Genomic DNA, 18518 nt, shown 5'->3' with positions numbered 1-18518 from the left:
TGGAATAAAATTAAAAGAAAAGACATATAACATAGCAAAGAGTAGCGGGAAGCCAAAGGATTGGGCAACTTTCAAAGGACAACAGAAGGGAGCAAAAAGGGCAATACGGGCTGAAAAGATGAGGTACGAAGCGAAGCTGGCCAAGAATATAAAGAAGGACAGTAAAAGCTTCTTTAGGTATGTTAAGGGAAAAAGATTAGTAAAGACGAATGTGGGTCCCTTGAAGGCAGAAACGGGTGAAATTATTATGGGTAACAAAGAAATGGCGGAAGATTTGAACAGGTACTTCGGATATGTCTTCACTAAGGAAGACACAAACATTCTCCCAGAAGTACTAGAGGACAGAGGATCTAGGGAGACGGAGGAACTGAAAGAAATTTGCATTTAAAAGAGTGTTCGATAGAGCGCTAGCGGCTAGTGGAATCAAGGGATATGGGGAGAAGGCAGGCACTGGTTACTGATTGTGGATGATCAGCCACGATCATAATGAATGATGGTGCTAGCTCGAAAGGTCAAATGGCATCCTCCTGCACCTATTTTCTATGTTTCTATGTTTCTATGTAATGATTCAAATGAGAGAGGTGAATCAAAAGAAGCAGCCAAGGCAACTGTTAAATCAAAACCTACTGCATTCTCCGCCATTTCCTTGTTTACCATTATTCTCCATTCTCACTCTCCAAGGGTTCCACATTTATCTTAGACACTCTCTTCCTTTTCATACCAGAACCTCTTGCTGTTTGTTTTCTTGTAAGTCTTTTTTAGGATGGAAGGATGTAACAATTGGAGAGTTCCAAGGATTAGTTCTTGTCCCTCAGTTATTTACCAAGATATTGGGATATTTCCAGTACTGGAGAATCTTAAACAAGGTTACAAGAATAGAGGAAGACCATGTAAAACTGAAATGATTATGAAGCACTTCTGGCAAAGGGTGATGAACCTCTAGATTTCTTTACCCCAGATGATTGGGGGAAGGGGGGGGGGGGGTGATGGGGGTGTGCTAGATTATCGGGAGTATTCAAAGAAGTAGATACATTTTGAAATATTAGGCGTTAGAGAGCTGAGAGGAAATAACACAGTCACAGTCAACGAGATGAAGAAGCTAGTTATTGACTTTAAGTCTGAAGAAGGGTCTCAACCCGAAACATCACCCATTCCTTCTCTCCTGAGATGCTGCCTGACCTGCTGAGTTACTCCAGCATTTTGTGAATAAATACCTTCGATTTGTACCAGCATCTGCAGTTATTTTCTTAGACTGGTGTACATGTCAGGGGAGAGTGTACATGCCCTGATCAGCATCAGTGGTGCTGAAGTGGAGATGATTGAGAGCTTCAAGTTCCAACACCACCCGTCTGTCCTGAAACTGAAGTGACAGACTAGAAAGCCCACTAATGCCTTTACTTCTTCAGAATGCCTAGAAAATTTGATATGTTTCCAACTCTCACCAATCAGCACCAAGGCAAATTCCTTGTATGTATACATAATTGGCTAATAAAATTTATTCAATTCAATTCAATTCAATTTCTACAAATGCACTACAGGAAGCATCCTGTCGGGAGGCATCAAAGCTCGGTGAGGCAACAGCACAGCCCAAGACCGCAAGAAATTGCAGAGATTTGTAGATATAGCCCAGTCCATCACACAGGCATGCCTCCTCACCATCAACTCCATCAACACTCCCCCCTGCCTTGGGAAAACAGCCAACATTATCAAGGACCATTTTCACCCCAGTCACTCCCTCTTCTCTTCTCTTCCAATGGGCAGAAGATACAAAAGTTTGAAAGCACGTACCACCAGATTCAGGAACAGCTTCTTCCCTGGTGTTATCAGATACTGAATCATCCTCCCATAAGCTACTTTAGTCCCAATCTTCCAACCTACCACATTGCAGACCTTGCACTTTTTCTGCAACTGTGACGCTATAATGCTGTAACACCATATTTTGCCCATTATATTTGTGTATAGCTTGATTATTCTCAATGTATAGTGGATAGCATGCAAACAAAGCTTTCCTCTGTATCTCGGTATACATGACAATAATCTAATACCAATATCAGCTACCTTGCCTACAGTTCTTCCCACCCCTTCCCTTGTAAGAATATCATCCGTTTCTCCCAATTACGCTGTCTCCACCATATCTGCTCTCAAGATGAGGCTTCCAGGACATCTGAAATATCCTCCTTCAGGAAACATAGCTTCCCTTCTACTGTTGTTGATGGAGCCCTCTCATTTCCTCTGTTTCTCAAACTGCTGCTCTTACCCCACCTCCCATCAGACAGAACAGAGATAGAGTTCCTCAAGTCCTTTCACCCCTCTCGTCTCCACATTCAACACATCATCCTCCGACATTTCTGCCAACTGCAACTGAATCCCATCACCAGTTTCCCTCCATATCCATTTCCACCATCTGCAGGGATGGCTCTCTCTGTGAATCCACGGTCCACTCATACCTGTCCCCCTCCACCCCTCCCCAACTCCCTGACACTTTCCCCTGCAACCACAGGAAGTGTAACACATCCTTACACCTCCTCCCTCATCACCATCTAGTGAGGCAAAATGAACATGCAGCTCCTCCAACCTTGTTTACTGTAGATGGACACAAAATGCTGGAGCAACTCAGCTGGACCAGCAGCATCTCTGTTGAGAAGGAATGGGTGACGTTTCGGGTCGAGACCCTTCTTCAGACTGAGGGTCAGGGGAGAGTGAGACAAGAGATATAGGATAAGGTGTGCTCCGAGGGAGTGCAGTGAGAGAGGGTGTTGCACAACTCTCGTCGGAGAGAGGGGGAGACCTTCTTCAAAGTTTCCACCAGGGGTTGAAGAGAAGAAATCATTCTATGAAGTCACTGTCCAAAGGGTTTTGGTATCACGAAGCGATATAGATTCTGAACTTAAAAAATAAGTATTATCAATTTTCTTAAAGTGAAGAACTACTAGCAGATTTAATCTGCCTGATGGCAAATCACAATGGTCACCTCTTATATTGCTATTAGTTGGTGAGCAATATACAGCAGAAGCTGATAATTGCAGGTGGTGAGAGCAGAATATGGTACTTCACCCTGACTTTCATGAACTAACCATTTGTTGAAGACCATTTGTTGTGTAGCTCTGACCATCAGGATGTTGGATTGCATCTAAACTCAAGTGAGTGAGTGAGTGAAATGATTGTCGAATAATGCATGTATGTTTCGTAATGTACCTGAGCAAGATAAGCTGACTAAATACAGTACACCTTTGTGGCAACTGTTAACACATCTGTTAGTTTAGGGTGAGAGAATGTGTAAATATGGCTTCATAAAGCTAGTTGATTAAGCAAAGGTGTTTTTAAATTTAATCTTAGCACAGCTTAGAGTAAAGAAGAAAAATAAATGAATTGTCTTTTGAGGAAAATACCAAGACCTAACATTCTGCTGTTAAAACCCAACTCCAGGGATGTAAATAGCCTAAAAGTAAGAATTACATTGTTCTACCTGCAACAAATGACAATAAAACACTGTTGATTCTTGACTCTTAAAATATCTGATGTAGAAACAAAGAAATGCAGATACTGTTTTATACCAAAGATACTCACACAGTAATTCAACGGGTCAGGAGCATCTCTGGAGAAAAAGGATGCGTGATGTTTTTGGGTTAGGACCCAAACATCACCCATCCTTTTTCACCAGAGATGCTGCCTGGCCTGCTGAGTTACTCCAGCACTTTGTTTCTGTCTAAAATATCTGATACCTGTTTTCTTTAACAGAGTATTTAAATTGTACAACGTCAAATCAATAAGATGTGTTGCAATATTGTATTCAGTCACAGTATCGTCTTTACTCATAGCACCCATAGTGTTTACATTTCCTGAGTCACCAGACCCAATTCCACGCCTAAAGAGTCTTTAAGTAATGCGTGCTTCTGTGTTTAAGGATCAAGGAGAAAATGAAAAAAATGGTTGCAGTTTTAAGCTGCAGAATCATACAGGTGTGGATAAGCTGGGCACCAGGCATTGCATTTCTCATCATGCATCCACTGGGACAGAGCCGACCCACACCTGCTCAAACATCTGTGTAAGAAGGAACTGCAGATGCTGGTTTAAACCAAAGATAGACACAAAATGCTGGAGTATCTCGGCGGGACAGGCAACATCCCTGGAGAAAAAGAATGGGTGAGATTTGGAGTCGGGACCCAAAACGTCACCCATACCTTCACTCCAGAGATGCTGCCTGTCCTGCTGAGTTACTCCAGCATTTTGTGTCGATCTTTGCTCAACCATCTGTCGTCTCTCGTGTCCCAACCTTTCTTGTGACAGGTGGTGTGCCAGCTGATATACAGATGAAACAGAAACCGGTTTGTTCACTAAACATTTCGTCCGAAGTCCAATTAAAAGCATTTGGCAGAGCCAGGCACAGTAGGTAATGCTGGTGCTGCGCTAACGATCCTATTCCTCATGGATGGTTCAGTGTTTCTAATGAAGGCAAACAGCTGGAATCACAACAGTCTTCTCTTAATCTTATCTTTATTCGGCTTGGGGTTACACAGTAAGTAATCATTTTCATATATTTGGTGATGTAGAAGGGTTGCTTCTTCTTTGAAATAAGGGTAGATTCCCCTCCAAACTTTCATGCTGACTGTGAAGCATCAGCCAACAAGGAAGGTAGGAAAGGAAGTGGGTCGGTAGCCATTGAATTGGGATGTGGAGGATGGGGGATAGTTAGTTTGGTGGGAAAAGAAAGTTAGCGCAAGCAGCAGCAAAAAAAAAACAAAGTGCTGGAGGAACTCAGCGGGTCAGGCAGCCTCTGCGGAGGCAGGAGGATGATAATTTCGGGTTGATCCGATGCAGTAGAACACCATCTGACTTCACACATGCTGTCTGACCCGCTGAGTTCCTGAGTTGTTTTGCTCTACATTGCTTAATACCTGCAGTCCCGAGTCTGCATGTTAACAGAAGCTGTTTCTAAAGGGCCTGTCCCACTTTGCCGATTTTTAAGGTGACTGCCGGCGACCAGGCTGTCGCCGCACGGTTGCTGTAGTGCAGCGGGGTGTCGCGGGCACGGTCGTGAGTAGACTGCAATGAGTCGTAGCTGTTCTCGCGTCATCTCGGAAATTTCTCTCTGCTCGAAAATTTTCGGCGACAGCTGGCTTGACGCCAATAATAATAACAATAATAATAATTCATTTATTTTATATAGCGCCTTATCGGGTGCTCAAAGCGCTTTACAAAAACAATTAACATAAAAACAAACAGACAAACTATCCTGATGGAAAAGCGGCGAATAAACAACGCCAGCGTCCTCTCACGTCAGGGTCCGGCAGTAGACAACAAAAAGCACAGGACACACAGATACAATTTTTACACAAACAGCCATCACAGTGATTGCTCTAGGCATACCCTCACTGTGATGGAAGGCAAAGTCTTTTCTCCTCCTCATTTGTCTCCCGTGGTGCCACGAGGTGATCGAGGCTCCCAACTTTTTGAAGCCCCCACCGGGCGATGGAAAGTCCCAGGGCCGAGCCGAGCAGGCCGATGAAAGTCCTGAGCCCCCACCGGGCGATGGAAAGTGCTGCGGCCGAGCCACGCAGGGTGATGAAGGGCCTGCGAGCGGGTCGATCGTACCTCGCGCTTCGGGGCGGTCGAAGCTGTTACGGCTGGAGCTCCCAAAAACTGGTCGCCAGCCAGGGACCTGCGAACTCCCGATGTTGCGATCTGCAGGGCCCACGGCCGAAGCCTCCGAGATGGTAAGTCCAGGCCCTGCGACCGGAGTCTTCAAGGTCGATCCCAGCTGGAGGCCGCCGACTCCACGATGTTAGGCCGTAGCACGAACGGAGATACGACACGGTAAAGGTCGCATCTCCGTTGAGGAAGAGATTAGAAAAAAAAAGGTTTCCCCCACCCCCCCACCACCCCCCCCCCCCCCCCCACATACATAGAGTTAAAAATAGAACAAAACGTACATTAAACGATGACAATAGACAAAAAACAAAAAAAAGACAGAGAGACTGCCGGTGAGCCGCAGCTGCAGAACACAGCCACGCCCCAATGATGGTAGCTTGTCGTCTCCTGTCGTGGGCGCCGTCATAGGTTGTTGCTAGATGACTTTAGTTGTCGCCGGTGCTGATCCACCTTTTATAAGAATTTTGTTTGTTTGAATAAAGTAAATTTTGGACATTTTGACCAAAGATTGATGTTTGAAGTTATTGTATTTCAGAGTAGTTTCTCAGGGCATCTCTTTCAAATATTTTAATTTCATTTATTTTGACCGATAAAACAAAAACAAACACAAGCATTGCACTGCATTGAAAAGCGAACTCTTTTCATTTATTTTGACATTGCACTGCATTGGGTCTCTTCAGGGACAAGGGCTTCAACCACACAGACCTCTTCTTGGGCTTCTTCTTCCCCATTTTTCTTGTCCTTCTGCCTTGCAGAATTTTAAGCATGAGGGCCACTGCAAGCAGCAGGGCTTGCATTTGATGTAAAGGCAATGCCATCATATGTTGCTTTCTGGCAGTCGTGATGCTGAATGATCGGAGACCCTACCCAAACCCATTTTTGTGCCAAAATTAGGTGAAATAGCTACCGTTGTCATCAGTTGTGACCTGACAGGGTCGTATCTTGTCGAGGGTGGAGGTAGGTTGACTTCGGTTGTCGTAGCTTGTCATAGTCACTGTCGTAGGTGGACGTCCTAGGTCGCGACGACTGGGTCGCCGGTTGTCGTCAGCTTGCCGTCACCTAGATGGTAGGTTGTCGTAGCTTGTCATAGGCATTGTCGTAGGGGGAGTCGTATACATTGTCGTAGGGTTAAAAAAATCTAAGGTTTTTCAGCGATCTGCTACGACTTTGACAGTCGCCGGCAGTCGCCTTAAAAATCATGGAAGTGGGATAGGCCCTTAAACAAGGATGATAAAGAGATCCATGTTTCACATGTATTTTTTTCTGTAAATGAGTGGAATGGGGGTAGGGTAGATGAGGTCTGGTACAATATCCCGTTCAATTTAATGTAATCCAACCAGACTAAAGTTCCTAGCCTTCCCTGCAGCGGCTGCTTCGCCACCACTGATTGAAACCGATTAAAAATACATTAAGAGCTTAACCCCCAATTTAAATTCCTACTGTTTTAAGGAAGTAAAACAGATTATGTACTGCCCTTGGAATAGTGAGGCAGAGTTAATTAGGCGAACGATTGTAAGGATCGTCAATGAAAACATGATCGCAATGCGAGAGGATATAACACTAACTTCAAGGGACATAATTCAGTCACAGATTAGATTGTCAGATTTAAAGTCCTTTGGGTAGGTTTGAGGGGTGAACAGGCAGTAGATTTAGGACATCTGATTTAATTATTTTCTTACAGATAAAATATTTATTTTGGAAGTCTCTACTTTATATTTTGAATTCTCACCAAAAGAACATGCGATTGAACAAACATCCTCCATGGACAAGTAACTAAACAGAGATTTTTAAAAAACACATAAGCCGAAGGATCGGAGACTGGAAGGTGGCAAATATAGCACAAAAATAGTTAGATTGAATAAAGGGAACTAAACGTCAGTTGTCACAAATTAGTAATAAGGAAAATGCAATCCGTAAAAAGGGTCCGGACAATGAGACATCTTGGAAATCACAGATAGACACAAAATGCTGGATTAACTCAGCAGGTCAGGCAGTATCTCTGGAGAAAATGGATCGGTGATGTTTCGGGCCTAGACCCTCTTCACGTCACCTATCCATTTTCTCCAGAGAAGCTGCCTGACCCACTGAGTTACTCCAGCAATTGAGCCTCTCTGATATAAGCCAGCATTTGCAGTTCTTTTTTATTACCAGGGAAATCACATTTGTCAACTGATACACCTTCAAAAATGTAAATGCACTGGACGGATTAGGGTGAATAAATATCCAATATTGATTTTTCAAAAATAGTTTACAATGATATCAACTGGCATTGATTCATGTGATAAATTATCTAGATTTCTAAAAGCAGTGCATCGTCCCAAACATTGAATGTGCCCTTGTGCTAATATACATAAATATCCAAATGTGAATTTTATTCATGGACGGTTAATTAGCAACATTTCTTGCTCAAATGTTAACTATAAAAGCTAAAGCTAAATTATATTTTCCACTACTTCATTCAGCCACACATTCTAAAATGACATTTGTATATACGACTGGAGTCCAGTCATGTAAAAATTAATAATAATATATTCCTTTATTCGACCCACACCAGGGAAATTTACAGTGTTACAGCAGCAAAGTGGATAGCAAGAGAGCAAGAGATCATTCATTATAAATAAAAGATACATAATTTGTCATCAGTTTTCTGTGTGTTCTTAGCTGTTATTGTTGACTCATCTGCTGGGAGCAGTGCTGGTTGTGCAGTCTCACAGCAGCAGAAAGGAAGGACCTCCTATATCTCTCCTTCACGCACTTGGGGCGAAGGAGTCTGTCACTGAAGGAGCTACTCAGTGCAGTGACAGTGACAGTGAAAATGGTAAATAAATAACTTTCACTGGTTAGAATCAAATTCTTTGATTTCTCTTTTTACAGTGGCTTTGCAAAAGCTGTTAAATAAGCAGAACTGATCATTGCACGACTTGTGTGATCAATTCTACTCACATTACACAGCCATTTAATGCCATCAGGATGGATATCACAGATCTCCATCTTTACATGCCAGACTACTTTTACCATCAGATGACATCAAGGTGGAAAAATAATTACCATTCATCCTAATCTGACATTTCATTGTAAAAATTAAACTGCTTGGTGCAGGTGTAATAAGAAGAAAGCATGATCTTATTTATTACATTAATGAAGGAACTTCTGAAGAAGGGTCTCAACCCAAAACGTCACCCATTCCTTCTCTCCAGAAATGCTGCCTGTCCCGCTGAGTTACTCCAGCTTTTTGTGTCTATCTTCGGTTTAAACCAGCATCTGCAGTTCCTTTTTACACTTAATATAGCTAATGCAATCATTTTAATTTCCACATTCATTCAATACAGCTGTATTTGGTGAATTAGTTATGTAAATATTAGAGTAAAAAGTGTTGACTTGCATGTTAATCATGAACATGATAGGTTTTGAAAATAATTTTGCTGACTTATTTATCCTTACACAATGCTCAACAACAATTTATTTCACATTTCATCGACACGGTGGCGCAGCGGTAGAGTTGCTGCCTTACAGCGAATGCAGCACCGGAGACTCAGATTCGATCCTGACTACGGGTGATGTCTGTACGGAGTTTGTACATTCTCCCTGTGACCTGCGTGGGTTTTCTCCGAGATCTTCGGTTTCCTCCCACACTCCAAAGATGTACAGGTTTGTTAATTGACTGGGTAAATGTTTTTAAAAAAATTATCCCTAGTGTGTATAGGGTAGTGTTAATGTGCGGGGGTCGCTGGGCGGCGCGGACTCGGTGGGCCGAAGGGCCTGTTTCCGTGCTGTATCTCCACAAATCTAAAAAAAATATTTAATACGATCTTAGCCAAATCTATTGTAACTTACCTTTTATTTACTTGGCCATTCTGTGCTTAAATAATAGAACCTATTTACATTGCCTATCTGGAATAGTGTATGCACCAAGGATTGGCACCAATATCGCCCACAAATATTTATTTTCTGAATAAAACATTATTGGACAAATGTACCTTAAATACATTTCTTTATCTTGAGACAATCGAATAGAATTTATTTTCACAAGAAGAGCCCCTATTTTGGAAAATGGCCTCTTTATCATGTCACACACAATTCCAGGCAGAAAATATTATATTGGCATTAAGGGGTTATTAAGGGGTTGGACACATTAGAGGCAGGAAACATGTTCCCAATATTAGGGGAGTCCAGAACAAGGGGCCACAGTTTAAGAATAAGGGGTAGGCCATTTAGAACAGAGATGAGGAGAAACTATTTCAGTCAGAGAGTTGTGAATCTGTGGAATTCTCTGCCTCAGAGGGCAGTGGAGGCCAATTCTCTGAATGCATTCAAAAGAGAGCTAGATAGATCTCTTAAGGGTAGCGGAGTCAGGGGGTATGGGGAGAAGGCAGGAACGGGGTACTGATTGAGAATGATCAGCCATGATCACATTGAATGGTGGTGCTGGCTTGAAGGGCCGAATGGCCAACTCCTGCACCTATTGTCTATTGTCTATTGTCATCCAGTTCTTGCCATGGCCATAATTTCAACTCAAACCAGAACAACCAGACAGCACTGACTTTGGCCATCAAGATCTTCAGTGTTCCATAGGTCACAGGCTCATTTTAGGGCTGTAGCCAAAACAGTATAGTAGTGCATTTTTAACAATGTGTGCGAATTGTCTCTAATTAATTTTGACAATATTGATAATTTTGATCATTAATATTGATAATTAATATTGGACAATAACAGATTTAGGAATTTTGGACAATAACACATTTAGATATTATATATATACTAAACTATACACTTCCTTATCCACTCCCCTGACATCAGTCTGTAGAAAGGTCTCGACCCGAAATGTCACCCATTCCTTCTCTCCAGAGATGCTGCCTGTCCCCCTGATTTTCTCCTGCATTTTGTGTCTATCTTTGTACTCTAAGCTAGGTCAGCATAAAATTTCGGCACAATTTGATGCGAGCACACGAGCCACATTCTCAGTTCCCAATTGCAGTTGCAACACAAAACTATAAACCAATGGTCAATGGTGCTTTATTGTCACGTGTGCTCTGCACAGTGAAATTCTTTATGCACAGATCACACATGCACGGATTTTTGCACAGATCTTTTTGCACAGATCACAATGTGCCATTCACAAAAAGTCACAAAACCATGGCTGAAGCAGCAACTACCTCAGAAATGTTTTATAATCACAGTAGGTTGACAGCCCAGGTTGACAGGTCAGCCCAATATCTGAAGGAATTGCTTGGTGCTTGATTGCCATTGTGAGTTAGGCTCTTTTGTGTTTTATGTAGGACATCAATGAGCAACTTCACAACTGTTCTTAAATTTCCTGCCACATTAGGTACTTACGATGCTCATGAGGTTTGAAGGAACGCAAATTGTAGAAGCATATTTGTAAATATAACAAATGCATTGTTTCTATCATTTTTCAGTTAATGGAATTGGAATATCAATACCTCACTCTATTGTCAATGCCACAGCGAATGAGAACGCCACTCTTTCAATGGACTATCGCTGCAATGGAACACTTTCTATCAAATGGAAGCACTTATCATCATGGGGAATGAAGGACATCATCGTCTGGAAACCAGGCACCTATCAAAACATTTCAAAGGGTTATGAAAACCGGATTCTGGTGTTCAGGAATGGATCCATCCAGCTTTCAAATGTTCAGATCTATGATGCTGGCTGTTATGCTGTGACTGTAGCAGATGCTGAAGGATGCAGCAAGGATGGGGTTATTATATTGAATATAAATGGTAAGGTGCAGTGAGCATGCTTTGATTTTGCCTGAAGGCAGAACACGTGGTCTCACCTTTAGTTATACTTGTGCTCTGCAGGCATTACCTCTCAGATCACCGATTCACTATCTCACTCTTGGTCCTAGTCTGAACACTCACAAGTACAAATAGACGGGCAGTCTTGACCCAAAACGTTACCTATTCCTTTTCTGCAGCGATGCTGTCTGACCCGCTGAGTTACTCCAGCTTTTTGTGTCTATCTTTTGTTTAAACTAGCATCTGCAGTTCCTTCCTACAAATAGACCTGTACTTTAAAAGATACATCTGCTTAGGTTGAAAGCAGCTCGGCTGGGAACCTGGTGCTCCACACAATGAATGGCCCCACAGCTCAGTGAGGAGAGGCCGTCTGTAAGGGCTGGCATTGAGTGGGCCGGTGTGGTCAGGAGCTGAGAAGTAGGTTGCATGGAGATTGCAGGGATTGGTAGCCACTGATCCATATGTTGACAAATAGCCCAGAGCCTCCCAGACTAGATATTCCTCTACAGCACAAGATCAAAGGTGGTCACCGGGAATTGAGCTTATTGCCGGAGAGAAATCCTCTGCGTGCAGGAAGCAGTTCAGCCAAATAAAGAGGGAGACAGCAGCTTCCATGACATCCAGCAGAGGTTATAAGAGTGACTGTAGGAACTGGCTGATCTGTGTGTCTTCACTCGGGGTCATCGCTGCTGACCCCAGCAACACCCGGCACCCACTGTGCTGTCTGGCATGCTGCCCTGAGCTACACCTCAGCAATGGGCAGCCTATCACCTCACCAATGCTCACAGGAGACCAGGGGGCAATTCGGTGCTGCAGGAATGCCAGTGGAGGGCTGGGATTTGCACCAGCATCCCTCCACAACAGTGTGCAGTGGTGGAGAGAGCAGGGGGGAGGGGGGGGGGGGGGGGGGGGGGGGGCATGTGCTAAGTTCCTGGCACAACACTGCTGTCAGTAATGCATCTCCCCCTTCATTTACCGCTGACTCTATGAGCACTTCTTTCCTGGGAATGCAACTGGCATACCAAGCAAGGTACCCTCAAGAAGTACACTCGTGCACCTAAACAAAAAGAGGGCAAGCAATGACTTTTGGCAGATTATGGAAAGGAGAATCCAGAGAGATTCCATAAGTATGGGCGGCATGATGGCACGGCGGTAGAGTTGTAGCCTTACAGCGAATGCAGCGCTGGAGACCCAGGTTCAATCCTACTATGGGCACTGTCTATATGGAGTTTGTACGTTCTCCCTGTGACCTGCGTGGGTTTTCTCCGAGATCTTCATTTTCCTCCCACACTCCAAAGCCGTACAGGTATGTAGGTTAATTGGCTTTGTAAATGTAAAAATTGTCCCTAGTGGGTGCAGGATAGTGTTAATAAATGGAGAAATAAGCTGGTCGGCACAGACCCAGTGGCCGAAGAGCCTGTTTCCGCGCTGTATCTCTAAACTAAACTTAACTAAGTATATTTAAAGCGATAGGGTAACTTGGGAGAGAGTAGGGCCTCTTAAGATCATCAAGGTCATCTTGGATGCCTGGAGCACAGGTGATGCTGAGGTGTTAAATGAATATTTCTCAACCCGATTTAGCATGGAGAATGGTGTAAAAGCTAGGGAATCTAAGGAAGGAAATAGTGATGTCTTTAAACACATCCACATTACAGAAGAGGTGGTCCTGGAGTTCTTATGGTATATATAGGTGAATAAATCCTCGGGGCCTGACTAAGTGTATTCTCAGACTTGTGGGAAGTTGGCCAAGGTTTTCCTACAAGAATAAGCCAGGGAGCCAAAGCCTGGTGAGCCTGATGTCAGTGGTGTGCCAGTTACCGGAGGTGATTCTGAGAGACAGGATCTGCCAGCATTTGGAAAGACAATGACTGATTGGGGATAGTTAGTATGGCTTGTATGTGGGAAATTTTAGCTCACATTTGATTTGAGTTTTTTTTGAAGAAGTGCGGCACAGTGGCACAGCAGTAGAGTTGCTGCCTTACAGTTCTTACAGTGCCAGAGACCCGGGTTCGATCATGGCTATGGGTGCTGTCTGTATGGAGTTTGTACGTTCTCCCCGTGACCTGCATGGGTTTTCTCCGAGATCTTCAGTTTACTGGCACACTCCAAAGACGTACAGGTTTGTAGGTTAATTGACTTGGTAAATGTAACAAAAATTGTCCCTAGTGTGGGATACTGTTAACGTGCAGGGATCGCTGGTCGGTGTGGACTCGATGGACCGAAGGGCCTGTTTCTGCGCTATATCTCTAAAAAAAAGTGACCAAGATTGACCAAGGCAGGGCAATAGACGTTGTCCATGTGGACTTTAGCAAGGCCTTTGACAAGGTCCCACATAGTATGCTGGTCCGGAAAAGTAATTCACAAGATCCGGAGTGAGGTATCCATCATAAGATACAAAATTAGCTTGTAGGTAGGAATCAAAGGCTGGTAATAGAGGTGTAGGAAAGAACTGCAGATGCTGGTTTAAATCAAAGATAGACACAAAATGCTGGAGTAACTCAGCAGGACAGGCAGCATCTCTGGAGAGAAGGAATGGGTGACGTTTTGGACCGAGACACTTCTTCTGACTGTTGTCAGAGGAGTCGGTGGTACAAAGATAAAATGTAGTCGGAGGCAGTAAGACTGGCCAGAGAACTGGGAAGGGGGAGGGGATGGAGAGAGAGGGAAAGCAAGGGCTACTTAAAGTTAGAGAAGTCAACGTTCATACAGCTGGGGTGAAAGCTACCTAAGCAAAATATGAGGTGCTGTTCCTCCAATTTGCGCTGGGCCTCATTCTAACAATGGAGGAGTCCCAGGACAGAAAGGTCAATGTGGGAATGGGAGGGGGAGTTAAAGTGTTGAGCAACCAGGACATCCGGTAAGTTTAGGCAGACTGAGAGAAGCTGTTCAGCGAAACGATCACAAGCCTGTGCTTGTTCTCACCAATATACAGGAGTCCACACCTGGAACAGTGGATACAGTAGATGAGGTTGGAGGAGGTGCAAGTGAACCTCTGCCTCACCTGAAAAGACTGTCGGGGTCCTTGGAAGGAGTCGCAGGGTTGTTTTGCATATTGGAGGTCTGTTACCAGTGCCATAGGGATCAGTGCTGGGTCTATGGTTTGTCATCAATATTAATGATTTGGATGAGAATGTAGATGGCACGGTTAGTAAGTTGGCAAATGACACAAAAATTGGCGGTACAGTGGACAGTGAAGGTAATTAAGATTAGAACTGGATCCAGACCTACAGGGAAAGTGGGAAAGGAAAAACTGATGGAATTTAGCAGCGACAAATACGAGATGTTGCATTTTGGCAAGTTAAACCAGGAAAGAACTTGCACAGTAAATGGTAAGGCCTTAGGGAGTATTGCAGAACAGAGTCTAAGGGGTTCCTTTGTTCCACAAATGTGGCAACACACATTGACTCAGATGACATATAAAAAACAAATGATACATAAAATTTCTAAAATAAGTACTGAGGATAAAGAACAAGCATAATCTATTCTGCCAGACCTACTCAGTGTTTCAATATTTAAATATAAAGCAAGAGCTTATTTTCAACATCAGCTTCTTTGACATCCCTTTTCTAACATGGTATTGATCCTTGTGTGCATTGAATGTAATGCTAACAGTATTGCAATAATTCATTGATTTCTACAAACTTTCCTTGGAAAAGTCTTCCAAAGTATTATATCACCGAGCGCCTTAGGCCAGCAACGTGGTTTCAGCCAATTACAGCACTTTGAGTGCCAATAAAAACCTGGAGCTTGGAAACAATCAGCATTGGGCCAGTCCATCCTTCCTATCCTGCTCATCAAGGTTGCTGTATATTTAGATTACAGCCTAAACTTCATCCTTTGTGGAGGAACAATAAGATTGCTTTTGAGAAGTTGCATAGTGGATTACCACTCCCAAAGTGAAAGAAATTGAAGTCTCCTGAGTGACTTTCTCCCAGGTCATCTTTTATTCTGTATTTCAGAGGGAACAATTTGCAAAATAAGCAATACACTAATAAGAAATCAAACTGAAGTAAAAATTCTATGTATAAATTCCATAGGCTTTTGACATTTGTTTTTCTGCAGAACCAGTTCATGAGGATTTGCTTTTTGTAGCTGTCATTGTTACAGCACTTGTAACGTTATCTGCTGCTCTAATGTTCTTCCTGTGGATCTGCAATCAAAGTGTGAGAGTCTGCAAAATAAAGCGGAGAGCACGGAATGCAAATGGTAATCTAAGTTTAGTTTGATAGAAGAATCCCTTGTGGTAAAGCATGATCAGTCTTTTGTGTGATGCATATTAATGCTATAAAACCTACTGTTTCCCCTCCTTATCTTATTTCTCCACATGCTCCATCTGTTGCCAAGATCCTTATTCATGCCCAATCCATTGATCTTTTGACAGCCACCCAAATTTTAATTTAAGCTCATCCAAAATCCTTCTGCACACATTCTAATTCACTCATTTATCGTGTACTGGCTATCTGACAGCAACTCTCTGGAAAGTATCAATTTTAAAATTGTCATTCATGCTTTCCAATGCCCCCAAGCCCTTTAAGGTCTCTGCATTTTTCTGGCCTCTTTCACATACCTTCTTTTAATAACCACCGAGCAGCTCTAATTTCAACAATTTAGCTCTGGGGAATTCCCACAAATATCTGCCTCTCTCTTTTCACTTCCTTTAAGACACTCCTTTAAACCTACTTACTCTACCCATCTGCCAATCACCGCTCACCCCGCCCCGTCACCTGTATCCACCTATCACTTGCCCGGTTTTGTCCTTCCTCTACTCTCTTTTCCAGTTTTTTCCCGCATACAATCTATCTGAAGAAGGGTCCTGACCCAAAATGCCATCTTCCCCTTCCCTCCACAGATGTTGCCTGACTCGCTAAGTTCCTCCAGCACTTTTTATTTTGCTGAAGATTTCAGCATCTCCCTCTTAATGACAATGTTTTGTTGAATAACATTGAAAATAGATACAGCTAGTCAAATGGTATTAAATTTGGGTGGGGTGGAGGTGAAAGAGGAGAAATGGTTAGTTGTAAACTATACATTATCTAATTGCCTTAATCAACATTGTGGGTCAAGTAATGTAAATGAATACTGACTAATGCACACTTGTAAGCATACACATTTATAATATTTCAGATTATGTTCTACTTTAGTTTAACATGTTATCTCTTAGTAAAAGATGAGTAATGCTTAATAGTGAAGATTCTCGTGTCTCACTTAAAATCAATACATGCTATACATAGAAACCCACTAGAATAATTAATATGCAATCATGATTCATATTCATGTGGGATAAAATTTGGCATTTATATTTTCTACCTCAATGTTTATTCAAAACTATCCATTTCCCTCTGTTGACAAGAGCATGATTTTTTTCCTGATATTTTCTTTGTGTTTTATTTTCTCCTTTGGCAAGGTTCCACAGAAATGGAAGAAACATCATTATAAAATTCATTAGATGCATTCCAGTTTATTTGTTGGATTAAAACTGAAATAATTTCAAACAAAAGAAACATGCTCACACTAAGAAACATCTTTAAATATACATATCACATATTTATACTTTCATGCAAAATTGATGAGCTGATCACCATGCAATAATAAGTAAATAATAATAATAATAAGTAAATGATTTCAGCTATTGTGATATTTGTATTGACAACAGCTTTTATAAAGGTGTACTGTGAAGACGGCATTTGTTACTCACTGTTTTCATTGTGTTTGTAAGTAGAATATCAAGCACATGCTTTAAGCACAAATTAATTCAAATTAAAATAAGTAGATTCTATTGAATATATTTTGTTCAACTGTGTAAAAGTAGATCACAGGATTCTTTAAAATGACAATCTTTTAATGATTAGGTAAACAAAATAAATTTAAGGAAAACGACAAACTTTGCATGCTTCCCAGTGTCAAAATTATTTGCTTTGAGAGGGAAGTAAATCCTACAAATTAGATATTTTGATATTCGATAATGTTATGAATCTGTAAAATATCTACATTTGTACGTTGAATTAAAAAGTAGCTTGTAGTGGGTCTGGCCGCGATCGGAATAAGGCAAGATGCCAGGTAACTATTAAAGGTGATTTAATAAAGCAACAGCACATCCACTCACTCCTGAGTCCAACACACAAGTGTCTGACTCCCCCTTAGAGCAAACCCCGTAGCAACAGGCAAACCCCGTAGCAACAGGCCCTCCCCCAGCCCTGTCCAACTAGTGCTGAGGGGGATGATCCAGGGAGTGGCCTAATTCCCAGGCACCACAGCTTCAATTTTAGAATTAAGTATGTTATTGTTAATTTGCTGTGATTGAAAACACCTGGAGTAATAAAAGTGAACAACAATGTCGGAGAATTCAGTTGCAGTGGATAGCCGTAATCAACAAGATGGCAATGTTCCCTGCAGTAGAGTTCGATTCCTAATCTTTGCTGATTTACACGTTTCAATTAAATAAGATACGACAACTTCCTTTTCCCTTAAAATAAGCAGATGAAAACTTATTGTTCATTAGCAAAATTGTTCACCTATTGCAATGGCCACGATCATTCAAAATTCTAATGAACACATGCTATCCGAGAAGATACTCAAAAGTTAATCAAATAAGACCACATTTCAAGATTGCTACTGATTTCTTCAATTCTTAATACCATCTTGTAGAACCAAGGAAGCAGATTCCTTTCTGGTATTCAGATTCAATTATTAATCACCTTCACGTCATGTTTATTGTCACATGCACAAGTATGATTTCGTTTTACTGTTAGAGATACAACGTGGCAACAGGCCCTTTGGCCCACCAAAACCGTACCAACCAACGATCATCCATACACTAGTTCTATCCTACACACGAGGGACAATTTACAGGTTAATTAACCTACAAACTCACAGGTCTTTGGAGTGTGGGAGCTAATCGGAGCACCCAGAGAAAACCCATGCAGTCACAGCGAGAACGTACAAACCATGCAGACAGCACCTACAGACAGAACCCAGGTCTCTGTGAGGCAGCAACTCTACCATTGTGCCACTGTACCAACCCTGATGAAGCACAGATTTCATGAAAATCATGCTTGCAGCAGTATCACAGAATTAAAGACTCAGCCAACACACAAAAACAAGATGTAC

General features: G+C 42.3%; 1 protein-coding gene across 1 annotated transcript; it reads left to right on the top strand.

The window, feature by feature from the left end:
* Positions 1–4446: 4446 nt before the first annotated feature.
* On the top strand, positions 4447–16847 carry vstm5 (V-set and transmembrane domain containing 5). The gene is made up of 4 exons (XM_078403138.1): positions 4447–4516; positions 11067–11393; positions 15474–15617; positions 16816–16847. The coding sequence occupies exons 1-4, from the start codon at positions 4447–4449 to the stop codon at positions 16845–16847; spliced, it is 573 nt and encodes a 190-aa protein (XP_078259264.1).
* Positions 16848–18518: the final 1671 nt, after the last annotated feature.

Source organism: Rhinoraja longicauda, chromosome 7 (assembly GCF_053455715.1).
Source record: "Rhinoraja longicauda isolate Sanriku21f chromosome 7, sRhiLon1.1, whole genome shotgun sequence".
Lineage (NCBI taxonomy): Eukaryota > Metazoa > Chordata > Chondrichthyes > Rajiformes > Arhynchobatidae > Rhinoraja > Rhinoraja longicauda.
Note: the sequence above shows the minus strand (reverse complement) of the source record. Positions and strands in the feature narration are given on the sequence as shown.